General features: G+C 52.6%; 2 protein-coding genes across 9 annotated transcripts; both read left to right on the top strand.

The window, feature by feature from the left end:
* Window positions 1-6: 6 nt before the first annotated feature.
* PRRG3 (proline rich and Gla domain 3) lies at window positions 7-10,384 on the top strand. 3 transcript variants are annotated; one of them, XM_010715284.3, is made up of 4 exons: window positions 7-2,669; window positions 5,972-6,132; window positions 6,674-9,516; window positions 10,105-10,384. In XM_010715284.3, exons 1-3 carry the CDS (start codon window positions 2,549-2,551, stop codon window positions 7,208-7,210), a joined length of 819 nt encoding a protein of 272 aa, XP_010713586.1. In that variant the 5' UTR covers window positions 7-2,548; the 3' UTR covers window positions 7,211-9,516; window positions 10,105-10,384. The 3 variants fall into 3 exon arrangements, 1 of the variants encoding a protein (XP_010713586.1); XR_794453.3 differs by lacking the exons at window positions 5,972-6,132; window positions 6,674-9,516; window positions 10,105-10,384 and adding exons at window positions 3,281-3,453; window positions 4,379-4,844 and having other exon boundaries at window positions 78-2,669; XR_794454.3 differs by lacking the exons at window positions 5,972-6,132; window positions 6,674-9,516; window positions 10,105-10,384 and adding exons at window positions 3,344-3,453; window positions 4,379-4,844 and having other exon boundaries at window positions 81-2,669.
* Window positions 9,538-18,443, top strand: LOC104912186 (mitochondrial fission factor homolog B-like). Of its 6 annotated transcripts, XR_004160662.1 has the most exons (8): window positions 9,539-10,283; window positions 11,324-11,561; window positions 12,126-12,289; window positions 12,552-12,664; window positions 13,293-13,454; window positions 15,772-15,838; window positions 15,986-16,190; window positions 17,484-18,443. XR_004160662.1 is itself a non-coding variant. In XM_031554663.1 (7 exons), the coding sequence occupies exons 1-7, from the start codon at window positions 10,113-10,115 to the stop codon at window positions 16,115-16,117; spliced, it is 1,047 nt and encodes a 348-aa protein (XP_031410523.1). In that variant the 5' UTR covers window positions 9,539-10,112; the 3' UTR covers window positions 16,118-18,443. The 6 variants fall into 6 exon arrangements, 5 of the variants coding, with proteins under 5 accessions (XP_010713581.1, XP_031410523.1, XP_010713585.1 ...); XM_031554663.1 differs by having other exon boundaries at window positions 15,986-18,443; XM_010715283.3 differs by having other exon boundaries at window positions 9,540-9,818; window positions 15,986-18,443.
* The last annotated feature ends 7 nt before the right edge of the window (window positions 18,444-18,450 follow it).

Genomic DNA, 18,450 nt, shown 5'->3' with positions numbered 1-18,450 from the left:
GGCGTGCGGAGCGGGCGCAGCCTGGCACCGCGTGGTGGAGTCCTGGCACAGAGCATCGCTGGGAGCAGGAGAATCCCGCTGGCTGGAGCACGGCTCTGGCGCCGGTCGGTCCCTCGTCACACCTGTGCCCTTACCCTGGACTCTGCGGGCTGGGATCGCGCGCCGGGCTTTGCCAGCACGATTTCCTCCGTTGACATCAGGGAGGGGGGTGGGGGGAGCCCGGGGGAGACACGAATGTGCGACTGCAGCATCCTCGCACTCACGGACGCATCCCTCGCGCCTCCTCGCCGTTGCTGTAGCAACCTCCCGTCGGTGGGGTATTTATAGAGGAGAGCTGAGAAGCGTGGGGCGGACGGGGCTGGGTGGGTGTCTGCCGGGTCAGCCTCCAGCTTCTCTCGTACCGTGGGTGGGTGCTCAGGCAGTGCTGCTCGCCGGCTGCCGGCCCTCCTGCTCGTCTCACCTGGGGGTGGTCAGGGATCTGCGTGTGGAAATTAAAAATAAATACCCGTGTTGCTCACCCTTGTTGCGTGCACCCGGGCAGGCATCTCTTGTGCTTGCAGGCTTGTGCAGAGCAGGCTTATTGTTGTGTGGAATAAACTGTCTCTTGTTTCTGACGCTGGGTGGTGCATTGGCACAGATGTTTGGGGAAAAAAAAAAAGTTAAAGATGATGAAACTGATCATTACTGTACTTTTATGCCTGCGGTGTCAGGCTCCACGAATGTAAAGTGTGTTTCGTGGAGCCTGGGATCCCGGCAAGTCTAGTCTTGAATATGTTTATTTCTGTGACTTGAATTCTCACGTGTATCGGGTAGAGAAGGTGTGATGCTCATTGCCTGTAATAGTGAGTGGTACGAAGTTTGTGTACTGTGTGGATGCTGGGGCAGGTTTTCCTTGCAGCCTGCTCTTTGATACAGAGGATTTGAGTTTCGTCATTAAAACAGACAGCAACAAAATCAGGTCAGTATCTGCTCACAGCTGACAGAACCTATAAGGGAATGTGCGGCTCCTGCAGCCTGTGTGCTCCCATCAGACTTGGGAATGGTTTGGGGGAGCAAGATCAAGTGTTCCATTCCTTGTGAAGAGAAACATGGATGAATGCCCAGCCTGGGGAGTGTGAGATGGCAAATCTGTCACATGTAATTGTTCTGTTGCTTTCCCTCTGTCCTGTTTAAATCCCAGGCTAGGTGTTGCAGAATTTCTCAATCTGTTTAAAAGAAACTGTTCTTTGATGATGGAAAGCAGCTCCAAGCATCGCCGGTCTCTTGCTGCTTTTGGTACAGAAAACATGCAAAGCCTGATTTTGGCAGTGAGAGATGTTAGCTTTATTGAGAAGGTGTTTGTTGGTGAGATCTGATAACTCCCGATGTAGCAATACACCAGCACTGCTGTGTGCCTGGATTCCAGCCTTTTGAGTGAAATGGGAAGTGTGTTTCCCATGCTGCTGACCCAGCGGATGACTTTGTACAGCCACTGACCTCACCCCAGCAGAGAGCTAATTGAAGTGCTTTGGGGATTACTCTGAATATCTGCAGTTCTGGACCTCAGAACAGCTCGTTTTAGTTCCTGCTGTTTCTAAACTGCCTTTCCCGCTACAACCACAATACATCCCTGTGGGAGCTGGCTCAGTCTTTTGATGGAGTTGTGGTTTTGTCACAGCAAGGTGTCACAGAAGGTGAGAGATGAGTTTGGCCAGGATGGTCTGATCTGTGGGATCTTGAGCGCAGTGAAAAGACAAAACGTGGAAAATAAATGAGTGGAATTCCTCCTGCAAGCAGATAATAGTTTACTCCTTTACTGAACTTCACTGTTGCGGGTTTTTGGTTTTTTTTGGTTTTGTTTTTGAAGTGTGAAAGGTGCTTTTCTAGCAGGAGAGTTGACATCCTGGATATGCTGGGAGTGCTGCTGCTATTCTGAGCTTTGCCAAACACCCTTTAGGAGATGCATATCCTTTTCTCTCCTGCTAAATACTCAGCTTGATGGTAATGGAGAAAACAATCCAGCCATCCTTACTGCAGATTGTGGGTAAGCGTTACAGAAGTGAGAATTTACAATGGATGCAAAACGAGTTGATAGCTTTACCTGTATCCATCAATCCTGTCTTGGAGGGAAGAGCACCAGTCTGTTCCCAGCAGCTTCCAACTCTTAGTTCATCCTATGTGTTTGTGCAGATCCTGATCTTCCTAGTTAGCTTGTGTGTTTGCCTCCTTGGGCAGCACAGGTCCTGCAGGCACCTGCCCTGGGCAGTGATGGTAGCAAGCATGCCAGGCAGAGGAAGGCTCTGGGTGCCAGGTGTACTCTGTGTCCAGCAAAGCATTGTTGATCACTCGCCAATTACATGTCCTCGTTGGCTGTGCCTTGTTTCCATGAATGGGAGACTCTTGGTGCTGGGTGTATTGGAGTCTGCTGCTTTCAGTGGAACTGTCACTTTCTAAGCATTCTTTATTCTGTGAACTCAAAGGTTGGGAAATTAGCTGGTTGCAAGTTTGGTCTGACAGTTTCATGGGTCTTACAGATAGCACCCTGCTTTCTGCATCATTCTGACCCTGGATGGTGGAGGGCTTGGGCTTTAGTGTCTGCTGGGCTGCAATTGAAGCTGTTGATGACTCTCCTACTTTTTTTCCTGCAGGTAGGTGGGAGTCCCCTGCAGCCGAGCAAGGCAGCATGGCAAGTAAGTGTTCCCTGTTCCCCTCCAGCACCACTACCACCTCTTCATCTGCAGTGAGAAAGTGTTTTGCAGATGCCTCACAAGCAAGAGGCACCTGTATTTTTTGGGGAGGGTCAGATGCCATTGCCTCTTATCCCTGTACATGGTCTGAGGTCCAGCCTGCCTTGTTCCTCTCTCCTCTGTGCAAGGTGGGAGGTACTGAAGGGCGAATTTCTCCAGGACTGCCTTTATTTCTGTGAGGATTGCTGCACAAAGCCTCCCCTGAGGCTTTTTGGACGGACTGACTCCTTTGCAGGCATTGCTGGTCTGCACCAAGATCTCCCAGCCATGGTGCTCCCCAGGAAGGTGGCCCATGATTCGGGCCATGCTCTCCTGCAGCATGGGTGGCCTGGGACACTGCAGCTCTATGTTCCTGGCAGAGACTTGGGCAGTGGTGTAACATAGCCCCCTGCTGGAGCATTTTGCATCTTGGTGAATGAGTGCCCAGCACACGTGGCCATTTGGTGCCAGCAGCTGTGAGGACTGGGCTGAGAACAGTAAGGGTGCAGGGTGGAAAACAGCATGTGATCTGTGAGGGGCTGGACTCAACCCTCTGTCCTCACTTATCTGGACAGCCTGCACAGAGGCTGCATGCAGTGATGCAATGGGAACTCTAAGCGGATGGTGGTTGTGAACAGGAAGGTGCTAGAGCTGGAATCTCAGGATCTGCTCAGGGTGTCACCAGAGCCAGCTGTGAAGGTGGAGGCAGAGTCCAAGCTGGACAGGAGAAGAACTCCAGGGATGACAGGTACGCCTCCTTTTGTCTGTACTGTGCTAGGTGAGGGAGGGAGCAGAGATCTCCAGGCAGGTTCTGCTACAGAATGTACTTTTAATCTTGTGTTATTGAGCAGGGTACCCAGTTGTTGCCCTGCCTTCTAGCACTTTCTCTCCCTTGCAGCTTTTAGGTGCTGACTTAATAGCACTTGCTTCTTGTGGAAGCTGTCCCTTGAAATGGTAGTGCAAGGCAGTGCCCCCTGCCAAGCGGTTTCTGTCATGCAAACAAATTAAAGAAATAAACCACTCCTGCAAGTCGCATTTTTAGTTATTTTGTGGTGTTCAGCACGTTTGCCTTCGTGCTTCCCAAAACTGCAGCCCTGGCTGCTCCTTTCCAGGCACAGCCATGTGTCATTTGGGCAAGGCAGCCCTGGGTAGAGGTATGGCTAAGCCTGCCTACCACCAGGGGCCAGCATCACCTTAGGAAACTTAAAAGGGATGGCAGTGAACTCCTGCTCCCCCAGCCTAAAGCTCTAATCTTTCCTGTGCACTGGTGCTCCAACTGGTGTGGGGAGACTTGGAGAGGCACAAGGAGTCAGTACAGACACTGCTGGGGTTTGAAAAGTCTTCCCTCTCCTGTGCTTTGGAGACAGCTCCTGCTCAGCTGTCTGCTGTCCTGTGAGTTGAGGATCCCAAGTCAGAGAGGAGAGTTTACAAGGCTCTTCTGTCCTGAAAGCCACTGGTTTTCCTCCCCTGACTCCCTTGCATGTGGAAGCTGTTTGTGCTTTCCACAGAAAAGAGGGGAAGGATCAGTGACTTAGTTTCTGCTCTCCTGTCATTTCTAGGTCCTCAGGGGAGTTTCTCTGGGGGAAGAGGCTCATGCCTCCATCACAGTATGTTTTCAACTGAGACACTGTTTGTGATACCTGCCTGTGTGTCTGTTTTTATTTCCACCATAGTGACCAGTTCAGCAAAGCAGGGTCAAGCGAGTGGTATCTGGAGGGATGGAAGACCTTGCAAGAGAGATCTGCAGCTAAGCTTGTTGCTCCAAGGTGGGAAGGAAGATGGAAAGAGTCTCAGCCTCAAATGCTGAGGAGGGGAGAGTTAATAGCACAGCTTGATCAAGTCAGGAAGCCAAGGAGGTAAGGCCAGATTTCTCCAGTGAAAGATGGGACGTTTGAGGAATGGATGGTGCCTTTGTGAAACTTCATCCAATTCTGGAAAGGGTCGGGAGAAAGCCAGCCTGCTCCATCTTCAGCCAGGACAGCCCTCCTTGACTGGGAAAGCCAAGGCAAGCTGATCCCTGCCCTCCAGCAGTATGCCTCCTGTGCCTCTTAAAGACGCTTTTTCTGGTTGTCTTTGTTATTTAAGGGAGGAGGGGAAAAAAAGATATATTTGCATAATAAAGTTGATTCTGAAGGGAAAGTCTCTGACTCACATCATTCATGCTGTTCTTCATTCACACCTCAGTGGTTTCAGCCTTCTGCAAACTCTCTCACCGAAGCAAGCCATTAATAAATCACTAGGAGGAAATGCACCTACACAGCACATAAAGAGCACAGTATCTCCAAGCACGGAGTCGCATAGCACTAGTAGTTTCTTATGTTGTGATCTTTCCCTTGCCTTGACATTTCTGAGTATTCTCAAAAATACCTTGCTATATTATTTTAAGAGCAGGATAAATGGAAGGTAAAGCTGAAGGAAAACATGTTGACCTCCCTGGTGGCAGGCTGCTACTGAATGTTATGTTTGATCATTTACTAAGCATCCTTTTCTATTCAATCCAAGCTGGTCTAATGGGAGGCTCTGTCAGTCCCCTTACCTCCTTGTCCTGCATCTGTTCTTATTGCTGCAGTGTGAATTAGTTCATCTGGTTAATCCACTGGAAGACTGAGCCTGAGGGTAAGAGGTAAACAGGCTTCTGTAGATCAGCCAGCTGACCCGATTCATCATACTCAAAGAATGCAGTGAGATTGGCTGGGTGGGAAGAATCAATTGGATGTGTTTGGCTGCATACAGAAGGGCTGCCTTGTGAAATGTGTGTGGGATATTTGTATCCTGGGAGTGTCATGGTTTGTGTGCAGTGCTGCTTTCTGGACAGCATCTCACTGTTCCTGTGCTAACGGGGTCAGCGTCCTTATGCTGGGAGCTCCCTTTTCTCCAGGAAGCCTCTGCCTGACCCTGGATCCTCTTTCTGATGTAGTTGCCATGTAGTAAAGGAGCAGTAACGTGAGTTCCCGTCAAGGGCAGAAGGTTAAAACAAGTCTGTTGGAGCTGTCCTGTGTGATCTGACACTGCCAATTTCTGTGTATCTGGCATCCAGTCCTCTTGGAAGGATGTTGCTGGTGCTGCATGTCTCTGGGCAGACTCCAGAAACCCTACTACTGTGTGTACTTCCTCAGCAGGCAAACTGCTGCGCTAACTGAACTGTAGCTGTGGGCCATTTGGTGCTTGGGATACCTGTTCCACCGAAAGCAGGTGGGAAAACCTGGCCGTACAGAGGCCAAGTGTGGGTTTGTCGCTGTTCAGCATCTGTGCCTTGTGTGTTGCAGTGTTCTTGGGGGCCAGGAATGCCCACTCAATCCTGAAGCGCTTTCCCCGAGCCAACGGCTTCCTGGAGGAGATTCGGCAGGGCACCATCGAACGGGAGTGCATGGAGGAGGTCTGCAGTTATGAGGAGGTCAAGGAGGTGTTCGAGAACAAGGAGAAGACAGTGAGTTTGTCCCAGTCTGCTCCTCAGTGGATGTGTGAGGCACTTACACCTTAGTATGCTGTGGGTGGAGAAAAGCACAGTGGGAATGGCCTCTCCTGTTCCCTCTGTCCTCTTCATTCCACAGGTAGTATGCTGTAGCCTCACTTTTCAGCATGTTTTACCCTTGCAAGGCAATGTTCTCTCCTTGTCATTGCTGGGACACCCTGCACAGCTGCAGGTTGAACTGGCACTCCCCTGGCATGTGTAAGAGATTTATACCGCTGTCCCCACATCTCCAGGTGGATGTTGACTTTGGCCATGTTTCTCCCTGCTTAATATGGGGACTGGTGGCTGCTGTTGAGTTTTGTTCCCATCATCTTTTTTGCTGGGTCCCGTAGTTGGTTCAGCAGGGCCACTCACAGCCTTGGTGAGAGTGTTGCAAGGCAGCTGGAAACGCCTCTTCTGTGGGCTTGGGAACAGCTGTGTTTATTGCATGTGATGGTTAGGGGCTGCTTGTCCCATGCAGAAGCACATGGAAGTTCCTTCTGTGTTCCTACTGCAGATGGAGTTCTGGAAGGGCTACACCAACTCTGTATACTCTGTCAAGGACCCTGGGCACAGCACGGAGCGCTCAGATGCTATGTATGTGGTGGTGCCCCTCTTGGGAGTGGCTCTTCTGATAGTCATCGCCCTCTTCATCATCTGGAGGTGCCAGCTGCAAAAGGCCACGCGTCACCGCCCTTCCTACGCCCAGAACCGCTACCTGGCCAGCCGAACAGGACGCAGCCTCCCCAGGGTCATGGTGTACCGTGAGCGGTCACAGAGCCAAGGGGAAACTCAGTATCAGCGAGAAGCAAGCAACCGAGGGGCTGGAGACAGCAGAGCAGGGGGCACCCCCCAGCAAGATGGCACTCTCTGTCCACCAGAGCACTCAGTCTCTGTCCTCTCCAGACTGTCCAGTGCCACCCCTCCACCTTCTTACGAAGAAGTAACGGGGCACCCAGACAGCAGCAGCGGTGAAGAGACCAGCATCTCCTACAATGACCCTCCACCAAAGTATGAGGAAATTGTGGCTGCTGCTCCCACTGCAGGCAAATAGAGAGTCTGCCTCTCTCTTGCCTCTTCACACACTCATGCTCATGCAACCACACCCCTTGCCATGCCCAAAACCTTGTTCAGGTGGCATTGATGTTCCTGTATCACTTGTACAAGCTGGTGCCATCACACAATAGCCTTACCTTCCTTACCAAAAAACAACTGTCCCCAAGCAGGGTGAGGGTGGGATGTGGGGCTCTGGGTTCGACCAGCCATCCCCCTTCCCCCTGCTCCCTGCTCACGTAAGTGCTGCAGCAGCCAGAGCAGAGCAGCAGCTTGTTCCTGGCTCAACGCGGGGGTCCTCCCCACGGTGCATTGGATTTCTTCACTTCCCCTTAGACATAACATTTCCCATGACTAAAACAGCCTCACTGCCTCCCTAAGACTCTGCTCAGCCTTACCCTGTGTGCATGCTGGCTCATGGACCTGAGGCACGTGTGGGGCTGGTGTTGGGATTGGTCCTTTCCAATACCCAGGTCAGTAGGGGCTGGTTTGTGATGTGCTGAGACCCCAGTCCTTACTGTCTTCTGTTTGATGCTTGGTGCTCTGAAGAGGAGGTGAGGAGGTGGGAACAGTGCTCGTTTCTGTCTCCACGGTTTGTGACTGGGGAGAAAATTCCTCTCTTGTGTGGATTTGCTGCCTGGTGGGAGTGGGGAACCCAGTCCATCCTGTAGTGCCTGTAGTGATATTCATTACTGGGAGAAAGAGGAGGGACTGGCCAAGGAGGTGTTTTGTGATCTAGAATCCTTTGGAAAGGGAGAAAGGTTTGTGGTGGTCTTGCACGTGAGGTAAGTTGCTTTGGAACCACCAAGATGGCTGCACGGCTTTAAGCAGTGGGGATGTGCCTCCTTTCTGCAGGTGCCTGCCTCACCTGTTTGGTGTCCTCACTAGGTGCGGGATGCAGGCACAGGGAGGCTGCAGATGTGCCAAACCTCCCTTCAGCCTTCCCCTAAACTCTCAGTCCTGGCTCTTTTTCCAGGGCTCTTGTCCTCCAAGCTGCTCTGGTGGGCAGAACACATGGCCACGGCCATGGCGCAGAGGGCCTGTTGGCAGAGATGGCTGCAAAAGTGAACAATGATTTTGCCACCAATCAGGCTTTGGCAGCTGGGGATGCTGATGGGACAGGAGCAGAGCTGAATCCTGCCCTTGGAGCCAGGGCAGAGTAGAGCACGTGCTTTGCCGAGGGACCAGCGTGTCCCCTTTCTAGGCACCACTTCTGGGGTCCGTGCGATGGGGCTATCCTTTCCCAGTCATGTCTAATGGGCTTTAAGGGGGTTCTTCTCACCAGCCCCCAGTACCAGCCCAGAACCTTGTAGCACTGCCGCCCTGTAGCATTCACCCCAGCACCAGTCTCCACCAGCACCAGAAGGCTGTGGTGTACCCGCAGGCTGCCCACACCCGCTGTCCTTCTCTGTCCCAGTGATGCACTCAGCCCGGAGCTGAGGCTTGCCCAGCATGGCTGTCCCTGGGGCAGGATACAAGCCCGTGGGGTCTGCAGCTGCCGGCACCTCGTCTGTCCCTTCCCAGGCCTTCATGCTGCCTTTCGGCCTTAGTAAACGCAGGTGATGGGACAACCTGGCAATGAGTGCCAGGGTCAGAGCTGGGAAAGACTGGAGGGAGTCAGAGGGCATTCGTGGATCCTCTGTCTTTGATGCACGGTCATTACCTTTGCGGTTTGTATTCTGTAAAACTTGGTATATTTCTGTGCAAAAAGGTATTTATTAAAAAACCCTCACTGTCTAAGTGGCACAGGTGGCTTTTTCCCAAACTGCTGGGAAGGGTTGTGGGATGGGGCATTGCACCCCACATACCTGGGCATGGTAACAACTGAGAATGTCCTACGAGCCCGGCTGGTTAGGTGAGTGTGAGGGATTTCCTGGCGGCCGGGAGGGGATTTGGGCGCACAGCTCGTCTGCATTCCTCTGCACGCGCCTAAACCTCTTAGATAATCCCCTTTAAATAGCAAGACTAGGGCAGCGCGAGATTTATTTTAAGCCCTTTCAGAACTGGATTTTATGGTAAGGCCTTGGACTCCGTTCCCATTCAGAAGCTTTTAAAACCGTCATTCATCCCAAACGGATGGTTTTATCGCTGCACGCTCCACTGAGAGGCGGAAGAGCTCAGCTCCGGCAAGGCGATGCGCGGCCGCTGCTGCCCGGGGGCCGCAGGCAGGAGCACCGGCTGTGCCTTTAAGCCCGGCGTTGTGCCAGGAGGGGAGGGCTCGCCCCGCTGACATCACCTCCCCGCCGGCCGGGCAGGAAGAGCGGCTGCTTACAGGGTTGAGAAGTTGCTTTAAACTGCAAAAAAAAAGTAAGTGCCCACTCCCACCCCGCTCCGCCCTTTCCGCCAGCGGGGAGCGGGCGCTGCGCGGGAGCAAAGCCCGGCTCCGGGGGGGCTTTGGGGGAGAAGAACAGAGTAGATCTACGGTCACGAACCTCAAGCGGGAGGTGCCAAGCCGTCTGGGGCGGAGGGATGCCGTTTCCCCTCCTGTCCGTGCCGGGAGAGAGGCGGCCGGTCCCTCCGCAGGGAAGGACGGGGGGTCCCCTCCGCTTCCCCCCTCCTCAGCACTGCATCCCCCGCACTGCCGATGAGAGGAGAAGCGCAGCGCGGAGGTGGGGAGCGATCGTGTTCCATCGGCGTGAGCAGGATTGCTCGGCAGCAGCTTGAGAAACCCTGCAGAAAGTTAAAGACGGAAATCCGGCCATTTAAGCTTTTTCTTCCTATGGATTTTGACATTTGTGGGTGTTTGTTGTGTGTGTGGCTTAGATTGTCACAGCCCGCTCCTCTCTCCCCCCTCATCCCTTTTCTCCTTGGGAGCTGTGGCAATTCCGTAGGTGGTTAGGACATGAGCCTCTCTCCTCTTTCTGATTTATCGCTCCTCATATGCTGCTTTCCCAGAGAGAAGGATGAGAAGACGGCGCAGGGTGTTTATTCCTCTAAAACCCCAAAACCGGAGGTGGAACCCAGTGCTTGCCATGGCTGCGGGCCGTGGAGCTGCGTGTCTGACACAGCATTCGGGAATGGCACCTTTCTGGGACAGTCCCAGGACTCGGCGTCGGGGCCGACCCGATTTGCAGGCACGGGGATCTCGTTCCTACACAGGTGGAAGCAGCAAAGTGCCGCAGCTGATGAAGCTGGGCAGGCTTCTGTCCCTTTAATTAAAAGGTTTTTAATGATGGAGGAGGAGAGAACAGAGTGAAGTCATTACTGTTGGCGGGGAGCCGCCCTGGCATGCCTGGAGTTACAGGGCTGCTGGTGCTGTGGGGTGGGATTGGTGCTCTGGGGCTGCATCTCCGGCCATGTGTGCGGCTCCGGGAGTGCTGGTGCTGCTCCCGGGAGGTGGGATGGGGATGGAGGTGGGGATGGGGATGGGGATGGGGATGGCAGCGGGGAGCCCTGGCTGCTGCCAGCTGGGAGTGGCTTGCTGGGCTGGCAATACAGCGTCAGAGCATAGGATGCTAAAAATAGAGCCCGACGTGATCAGAGCGTGCTGAGCTCCTGCGTTCTGCTCCTCGCCTCCTCCCCTTCTCACCCTCTGAGCTTTGAAGAGGAAAACGTCCCCTTCCTGCAGTGCTTTGGGCTGTGCTGGGGGATTTTGACTCAGAAGCAAAGGGTGATTTCTCTCTATTGCGAGGGCAGAAGGGAGGGCCGAGGGGTCTGTAGGGGAATGGGGTTGGCTGGGGTGTGGAAGAACCCAGAACAGTACATCAGTAATGTCAAGAACAATAAATCAGAAAGCAGAGAGTCAGAGGGGCTGGGGACCTGCGGCCCTGCCGTGTCCTTGCTGGAAGAGACCTCCTTTCCTTGTGGGAAGATGGTCAGTGTCTGACACCACTGCCTGAAACAGAGTCCATCCCGTGCTCCTTGGTGCGGATCCCTCCAGGAGATGGGCATGGATGCAGTAGAGCCCTAGAGGATAGTATGGTGAAAGTGTGTGTGGGGACAGTTTAGTTCTTCCATCCCATCCTGCTGGCAGCTGTTCCCACCCCACGCCTTTGCCCCTGCCAGCTGGGCTCCATAGGACTCCCTGTTCTCCAGCACATCTCCTATGGTTCTGTTTGTTGTTGCTTCTGTATGTGTGTAGATGCCTCACAGCACGTGTGTTGCCCCTGTGCAGGTGTCACTCAGCTTCCTGTGCAATCCGGGGGAAACAAACAAGATGTGGCCACTTTTGGAGCAGAAAGTGAACGCAGTCCGCTGCGACCTGCTCTTCACTGAGGACATCAATCGAAGGATGCGGGTCCCCAACAGACTCACCGTGGCAAACAGCTTCAGCCCTGTGGATGAGGAGCCCATGTCTGAAGGTGTACCCCCTTCCTTTCCAACACACATCCCTGTTAGGATTTCACTTGCAGGTAATGTACTGGGTTTTTTGGGGTGCCTGAAGTACAGAGCCTGGCGGAGCTCTGTAACATTGTAGGGAGAACTATTTTCTAAAGCACTCAGTGGTTTGCTTTGCGAGAGAGGAAGGAGTCAGATATTGTAGTCATCTTTCTTCTGGAAGGTAGTGTGGGAAGGTGGTTGAGATGCCTAAGGATGAAAGGTGGATGAAGATGACTAGCAGAAGGCAGGAGGGGCCTTCAATCCAAAATGTGAGGAGCAAAATCTGGAGGCATCTTCTTCCACGTCTTCCAGTTTCCTCTCAGTTTTGGGGATGCTGAGACATATGGCCCTGCTCTTTGACAAACTGTTCTCAAACCTTGCTTTCCTGGAGTGGTACGTCCAGTTGATTTCCATTCCACACCTCTCCAGGTTCTCTAATTGCTCACATCCTCAGAATGTGACTCTTGATGTACATCCATTAAGAGTGGACACGGGGCTGGCAGTCCTGTATGAGAGAATCTCTCTTCCCTGCTGCCCTGAGAACAATGGGGCACATTCAGGTTGTTTCATTCTTCCCTCTCTCTTTTCTGTGAAAGCATCAGATGCAGATCTGAGACCCATCCTGCTGGACCAGCAGAGGAATATCCCCTGCGCTGAGGTGTGCATGTCCCTAGACTCCTCAGCTCAGCACTCTGCACTGGGGGAGCTTCCTTTCATGCACATGGCTGGCAGATCAAGTGCCCAGAATCGCAGACGACTGGTACTGTAACGAGAGTGGATGGGCTTGCATGTGTTGGCAGAGGGATCACGTTCCCTGTGGTTGCTTTGCTCTGGAGGTCCAGGATCATCTTACTGGGCTGGGGCTTGAGCAATGCCCCCACCAGTGAGGGCTTTTCATGGGGCACAGGGCTGCTCTACCTAAATTGAGTGTGGTGGTGATGGGTTGGACTGGATAATCTTAATGGTCTTTTCCAACCTTAACGATTCATTGACTCTAATGCATCTGTGTTTGATGCCAACAGGGCCACCACAGCGGCAGGTCACGGCGGCAGAACCAGCACAGCAGTGGGTCACGGCGATCCCCAAGTGACAGCACCCAGTTGGCCTTGCCCAGCCCAGCCCTGCACCATGAGCGGTGAGCATGGACCTGGAGTGGTGCAGGGTGGGTAGGGACCGGCATCCGTGGGGTCTTTGGTGCTTTGTGTTGGTGCCCCAAGATGGGGGGAATCCAAATCAGGGCTAGCTCTAGTCTTGCATGAAGCTAGGTAAGAGGAAAGTGTCCTCTGGTGTCAGTAAGGAGAGGTTTGCTGCCACCTGAGGCACATGGGACAGCATGTCCCCACTTGGAGCTTGGTGGCAGCGCTGTGGGTCCTTGCCTGGCTGTTGGGTTTGCAGCCAGGGTGAGCAAAGAGCACGTGTGCTTTTTGTGAACAGTAATGTGGTTGACGTCATGGTCTTTCTCTCCAGTGGAGAAAATCCTTGAGCTTAATTCCAGAGCAGAGCCATCTTCTGCCTAGAAGAAAGCCTGTCCTGGGCTGGCAGAGGGGTGTGGTTGTCATATTGTCATTGCTGCCTTTGGAGGATCCAAGTGACTGAACTTGGGCTGCTGGAGGAGCTCCTCTCACCCAGTAACACAGAGATCTGGGTGTTGATGGCATCGCCTTGTGGTGCTCAGAGCTGCAGGAGGGACATAGGGCCAATGGGGCCATGACTGTGCTGTGCAAGGCCAGGCAGTAACCACTGTGGTTCTGTGTGCATCCCAGGCTGGACACCTGCCCCCCACCTGCTCACAGTGCACCACTTCCCCTCCTTGCCAGGACGGGCAGGATCTACTCCATGCAGAACATCTTCCAGACCATGTACCTGCTGGGCCAGGTGCTCTTCCACCGTGTCCAGAACTCTCTGCAAGACTCAGTGCCACCCAGGTGACGTTGGCTTGTCCTGAGCCACCTCCCTGCTGCTCTACACTAGACCCTAGCTTTGCCTTGCAAGGCGGGAGCCAGCCCTGAGCTTTCTAACCTCACAGGATGTGGCTGCTCCAGCCCCTTCTTCTTACTTATCCTGCCAGCTCTGGGTGCCTCCTGCTTGTTTTTGTGCCACCCAAGGGACCTAACACCTCCCTTGGACACTACTGGGTTTCAACTACTCTTCAGTGCTACTCTTTCTGCATGCCTTGATAGTGTGATGGAGAGAAATGTGGGAAGGGAATCAAAACCCAGCACAGATGGCCCAGTCTTGATCTTGTCACCAAGACACCTCTCCCATGTCCTCACAACATGCATGACAATCTCTTGGTTGCTCTTCAGTAACCTTTTCATAGAACCATTGATTATCCTGTGTTGGAAGGGACCCATAAGAATCATCTAGTCCAAATCCTGCCTCCACACAGAAGCACCTAAAAATCACAGAATCACCAAGGTTGAGTTGTCAGAATACTTCTGATTCTCCTTGAGCGAAACCTCCAGGCAGATGGGGAGGAGGGGGAGCATCCATCATCCATGCCACTCTGGCACATGGTACCTTCCCTCCCTGGCTGGAGCAGGGCTGCAGGCAGCAGAGTTTCTCTCTGTGGGCAGTACCCGGTGATGGCCAGCACACTGCTTGAAAGCAGGGACATCTGATTTTTTTTTTATTTTAGCTTCTAAAAATTTGGTTATTGCACATATAGACCTTCTCATGTCTGACGTGGAGGAGTTTTAGTTGTGATACTGTGGAGGAAGGAACTTAGAGAGTGGGGCGAGTCCTGAGCTCTTCCCAGCTCTCCATCTCCCTTTGGAGCCAGGCAACTTGGAACGCCTTTTCTTGGTACTCTGCATCATTTCAAATGCATGCATTCTTTCGTACTCCCCACAACAATAAAAAAGTGACTGAGCTCACTTGTTTATCCTGAAATTTTAATGAAGAAAGCTCTGGCCTTAGAGAGAGGCTGGATTATTTTCATGGCAGTGACCTCTTGAAGAGTATGAGTCATCAGAGGTAATTTCTGTTCTTTACTCTAAAGGGTGTTCACTTGTGTCAATGGGGATTTTTCAAGTATAAGCTGCAGGAAATGTCCAATTTTAATGGCTTTGTACTTGGTGAAATTGGATATTCTTTCTGTTCTGACTTTCATATTTACCACAGCTGCATTACGTGAATGCATTGTCTCATGAGTGTGTTTTCAGGCCAATTCCTTGAATGTCATGAGTGAGTTCCCCAGAAGAACTCATTCAACCCTGTTAACCTATAACATGTCAATGAGGGCCCGTGGCAAAACGTAGATTGGTTTGAGTTGGAAGGGACCCTTAAAGGCCATCAGATCCAACTCCCCTGCAATGAGCAGGGACATGCACAGCTCCATCAGGTGCTCTGAACCCAGTCCATCCTGACCTTGAGTGTCTCCAGGGATGGAGCATCCACCATGTTGGTGTGTACAGTAGAACTTTGGATTACAGATGAGCTGATGGAGTGCTATCCTATAATGATGGGAACAAAGATGAACATGGCAACTCTAATTTCTCAGCGTGGATCTACTTTACTTGTAGCTTTGTGCTGTGAGCCCTGGACCAAGGTTGTATCTGCAGGAGATGCTCATCCATGGCTTCTGTCCCTTTGTTTTCAGGGAAGGAGGGAAGCGATGCATGGTTGGAATCCTTGTTTGTGCTTCTGGTTGCAAATAACATTTGCTGTGAGGGCAAAAAATGCCTTTTGTGAGGGAAGTATTGGAGAGGACCAAATCCTGGTGCCAGCAATCCCAGGCAGGCTGGCACATGGTCAGACAGGTCCCCCCACCAGTAGCTGCTTCCTACCCACTGGGTCCTCTCTTGCTGGGTAAATACCATCCCTCCATTTGGGCACTGGCTGTGGGATCTCTGTTTGCCTGACCTGCTCTAATGATGGTTTATCCAATCCTCAGTGGATTCCTCTGGCTATAGGAAATGGACTCCGGGTAAATATGTTTTCTCTCTGTTGGATCTCTAAAGAAACATAAGCATGTGGTTTTCTTGTTGCCTGTTGTAGCATGTGTTGAGTGCTTTGTTGTGACCACTGCGGCCTGCATGGTGGAGGTATAAGCATGATGGGGGTACGAAGAAGTTGGTAGATGCCATGTGAACTGTTTCCTCTCTCCCAATGCTGCATGCTGACAGCACGACCTGGGTGTGCACACAGTGCTGCATGGTTGGGCTCCCCATGGCAATGCCATGTGTGCAGGAGGGTAACTGCACCTCCTGAACAGTGTGCATCTCTGTTTTCTTCCCACAGCTCCCAGGAGATTGGCGCAGCCCCGGAGGAGGTCATCATGGCTGAGGCTGCAGCGATGAGAAAGGAGGTGAGAGAAGGAGCGTAGGGCTGCAGTGTTTCTTGGGAAAGCTGCAGAAGGGTGGCTGAGGGTGCTCCAGGGCTTGTTGCTAGGGCCTGGTTTGCTGGCATTGCCAACTAGCCCTGGGTGGTGCTCCTCACGCTGCTCTCCTTGCAGCTGGCAAGGATCTCGGAGCGGCTGTGTGTGCTGGAGGAGCAGCACAAGGCCTGGCGGAAAGAGGAGCCTCTGGTGTACTCCATGCTGCTCTCTGCCTGCCTCGTCAACACCTGGCTCTGGCTGTGGAGATGACTCTGTGCCTTGGGCTCCCCGACCCACCCTGGTTGAGAGCAGAGAAAGGATCCTTGCTCACGTACTGTGGATGGTAAAACTGTGTGTTTCTTCTGAACTTGACCTGAATTGGAACTATAAAGCTGGACCTGGCCACAGCAGCTGGAGATGGATGACAGGGAGTGTTGGAGTGGGACAGGGAGCATGGTCCAGTGTGCATAGACCCAGGGCTGAGTTGTGTTTGGTGTATGGTAGCAACTATGCGGTGTGTTTGATGGGGTCAGCGGTCATGTGGGAAGCTGCTGTGAAAAGCCCAAGCCTCATAAGAAATTTGTGAATGACACAGGAGGCATTTGTCCTGCACAGATCAATGAGAGAGCCTCTGCCCCTTGGGCTGTGTATTGGAGGAGGCACAAATCCAAATGTTGGGTCTCTGTGGGCATCAGGTCCTGTTACAGGCTTAAGGCCATGGTTGAGCTGGTTCCCTGCCTGTGTCACAGCTTGGACAACTTAGTTCTGCCTCCGTAAAATTTCTCAGCCAATTCATAGAACCATAGAATGGCTTGGGTTGGAGGGGAGCTTTCAGCCCACCCAGTCCCAACCGCTGCCATGGGCTGGCTGCTCCCACCAGCTCACCTGCCCAGGACCCCATCCCACCTGGCCTTGAACACCTCCAGGAATGGGGCACTGGTGCTATCTGGGCAGCAGTGCCAGTGCCAGTTGCTGTGGTTTCTTCTTCAACTTCTACCCCAAAAGCTTGTGCAGAATGTTTGGGTGTTTTTGAATTGCTGCTAGGTTTTATTTTCTTCCTTGAGCAACTGTGTGAGTTGTCCTGTGCCAGGGCAGCCCCTGCTCCAGGAGAGGGGTGGGTCTGGAGGAGCCAGGGGCTGCCATCCACAGGGGAGTTGGACTAGCTGACCTTTAAAGGTCCCTTCCAACTCAAACAATTCTATGAGTCTATGATCTCTATGGCCTCTGCTGTGGCACCACCTTCTTGACTCCTGTCGTGCTGGAAGCTCTCAGCAGTGGGTTCGCAAGTGCTCATATCCCAGATGGCTGTAAGAGCACTGGTGAGCTCTGGACTCTGGACTTATCCAGGAGCTTGGCTTTTTCCCAGGGAGATGTACATGGGAAACCTCCCGGGGTAATTGTAAGACCTTGTAATAACAGTGCAGGCACCAGACAGGCCATGGACAGTTGCCCGTTTGGGCAGCGGTGGGTATCTGTGAGATTGCCAGTGCCAGAGGGCAGGATCACTCCCAGTCTGCTGCCAAGCTGTAACTTCAGCGTGGTACAACAGCACAGGTGAGGGGAATCCTTGGCTCAGGTGCCAAAAACCAAGCCCAGTTCAACAGCTCTGCTGTTTCTTTCCTTCCTTGATGTTTAGGAACACTTGGATTCACAGTGAACTGAGATTCTCATAGTGGTTCATCCAACGCATCTGCTGAAGTGGTGCCTGCAGGCCTGGGGCAGGAGTTGGCAACAGGACCTCTCTGTTCCACCTGGAAATGATTTTAGCTGGATCTGCAAATCACCCAGGTGTCTCAATGGCTTATTTACAGACACGGATGCTTAGCTGTTCCCTGTCTGCCACTGCTTCAAGCCTCCATGGTGTAAATCTGGCAGCTGGACATTTACTAATAAATAACTGTCCCACAAGTAATTGCAGGTCTGAACCTGTGGCTGATGTCTGGGTTGAGGACTGCACTGAGATTTACTGCAGGTGAGAGCAGGAAGGGGGTCTGTGCTGCAGCAGTGTGTGTGTAAGGAATGGCAGCAGGGCTCCTGGCATGGCTCAGGGATGTGGACAGGCTGGAAATACATGAAAGTGAGGTGATCAGATGGGATGTGTTCCTGAAGGCTAATTATTGGCAGGTTGTATTGGGTAGAAGGTGACTTTTTTGTCCTGGTTTCAGCTGGGACAGAGTTGAATTTTTCCTTCGTAGTGCCTGGTATGGTGTTGCATTTTGGTTTTGGGCTGATAACACACCGATGTTTGGCTGTTGCTGAGCAGTGCTGTAACTACCAAGGACCTTTCAGTCTTCAGCTTCTGGCACTGTGCTGCCAGTGAGGAGCCGGGGGGGCACAGGAAGATGGGAGGGGATGGAGCGAGGACAGCTGACCTGAACTGACCACAGGGGTGTTCCACACCACATGGCATCATGTGGAAAGCCTTGGCAGTGGTGGGGAGCTGGTGGAGCAGCTGCTGCTTGGGGACTGGTGGGCATTGGTTGGTGGGTGGTCAGCAATTGCATTGTGCATCACTTACTTTGTAGATATATGTTATTATCATTACTATTTTCCTTTTCTCTTCCTTTTCTGTCTTAGTAAATAGCTTTAAACTCCATCTATGA

The sequence above is a fragment of the Meleagris gallopavo genome, chromosome 9, assembly GCF_000146605.3.
Source record: "Meleagris gallopavo isolate NT-WF06-2002-E0010 breed Aviagen turkey brand Nicholas breeding stock chromosome 9, Turkey_5.1, whole genome shotgun sequence".
Taxonomy (NCBI): domain Eukaryota; kingdom Metazoa; phylum Chordata; class Aves; order Galliformes; family Phasianidae; genus Meleagris; species Meleagris gallopavo.
This window is presented reverse-complemented; position numbering and strand designations above follow the sequence as displayed.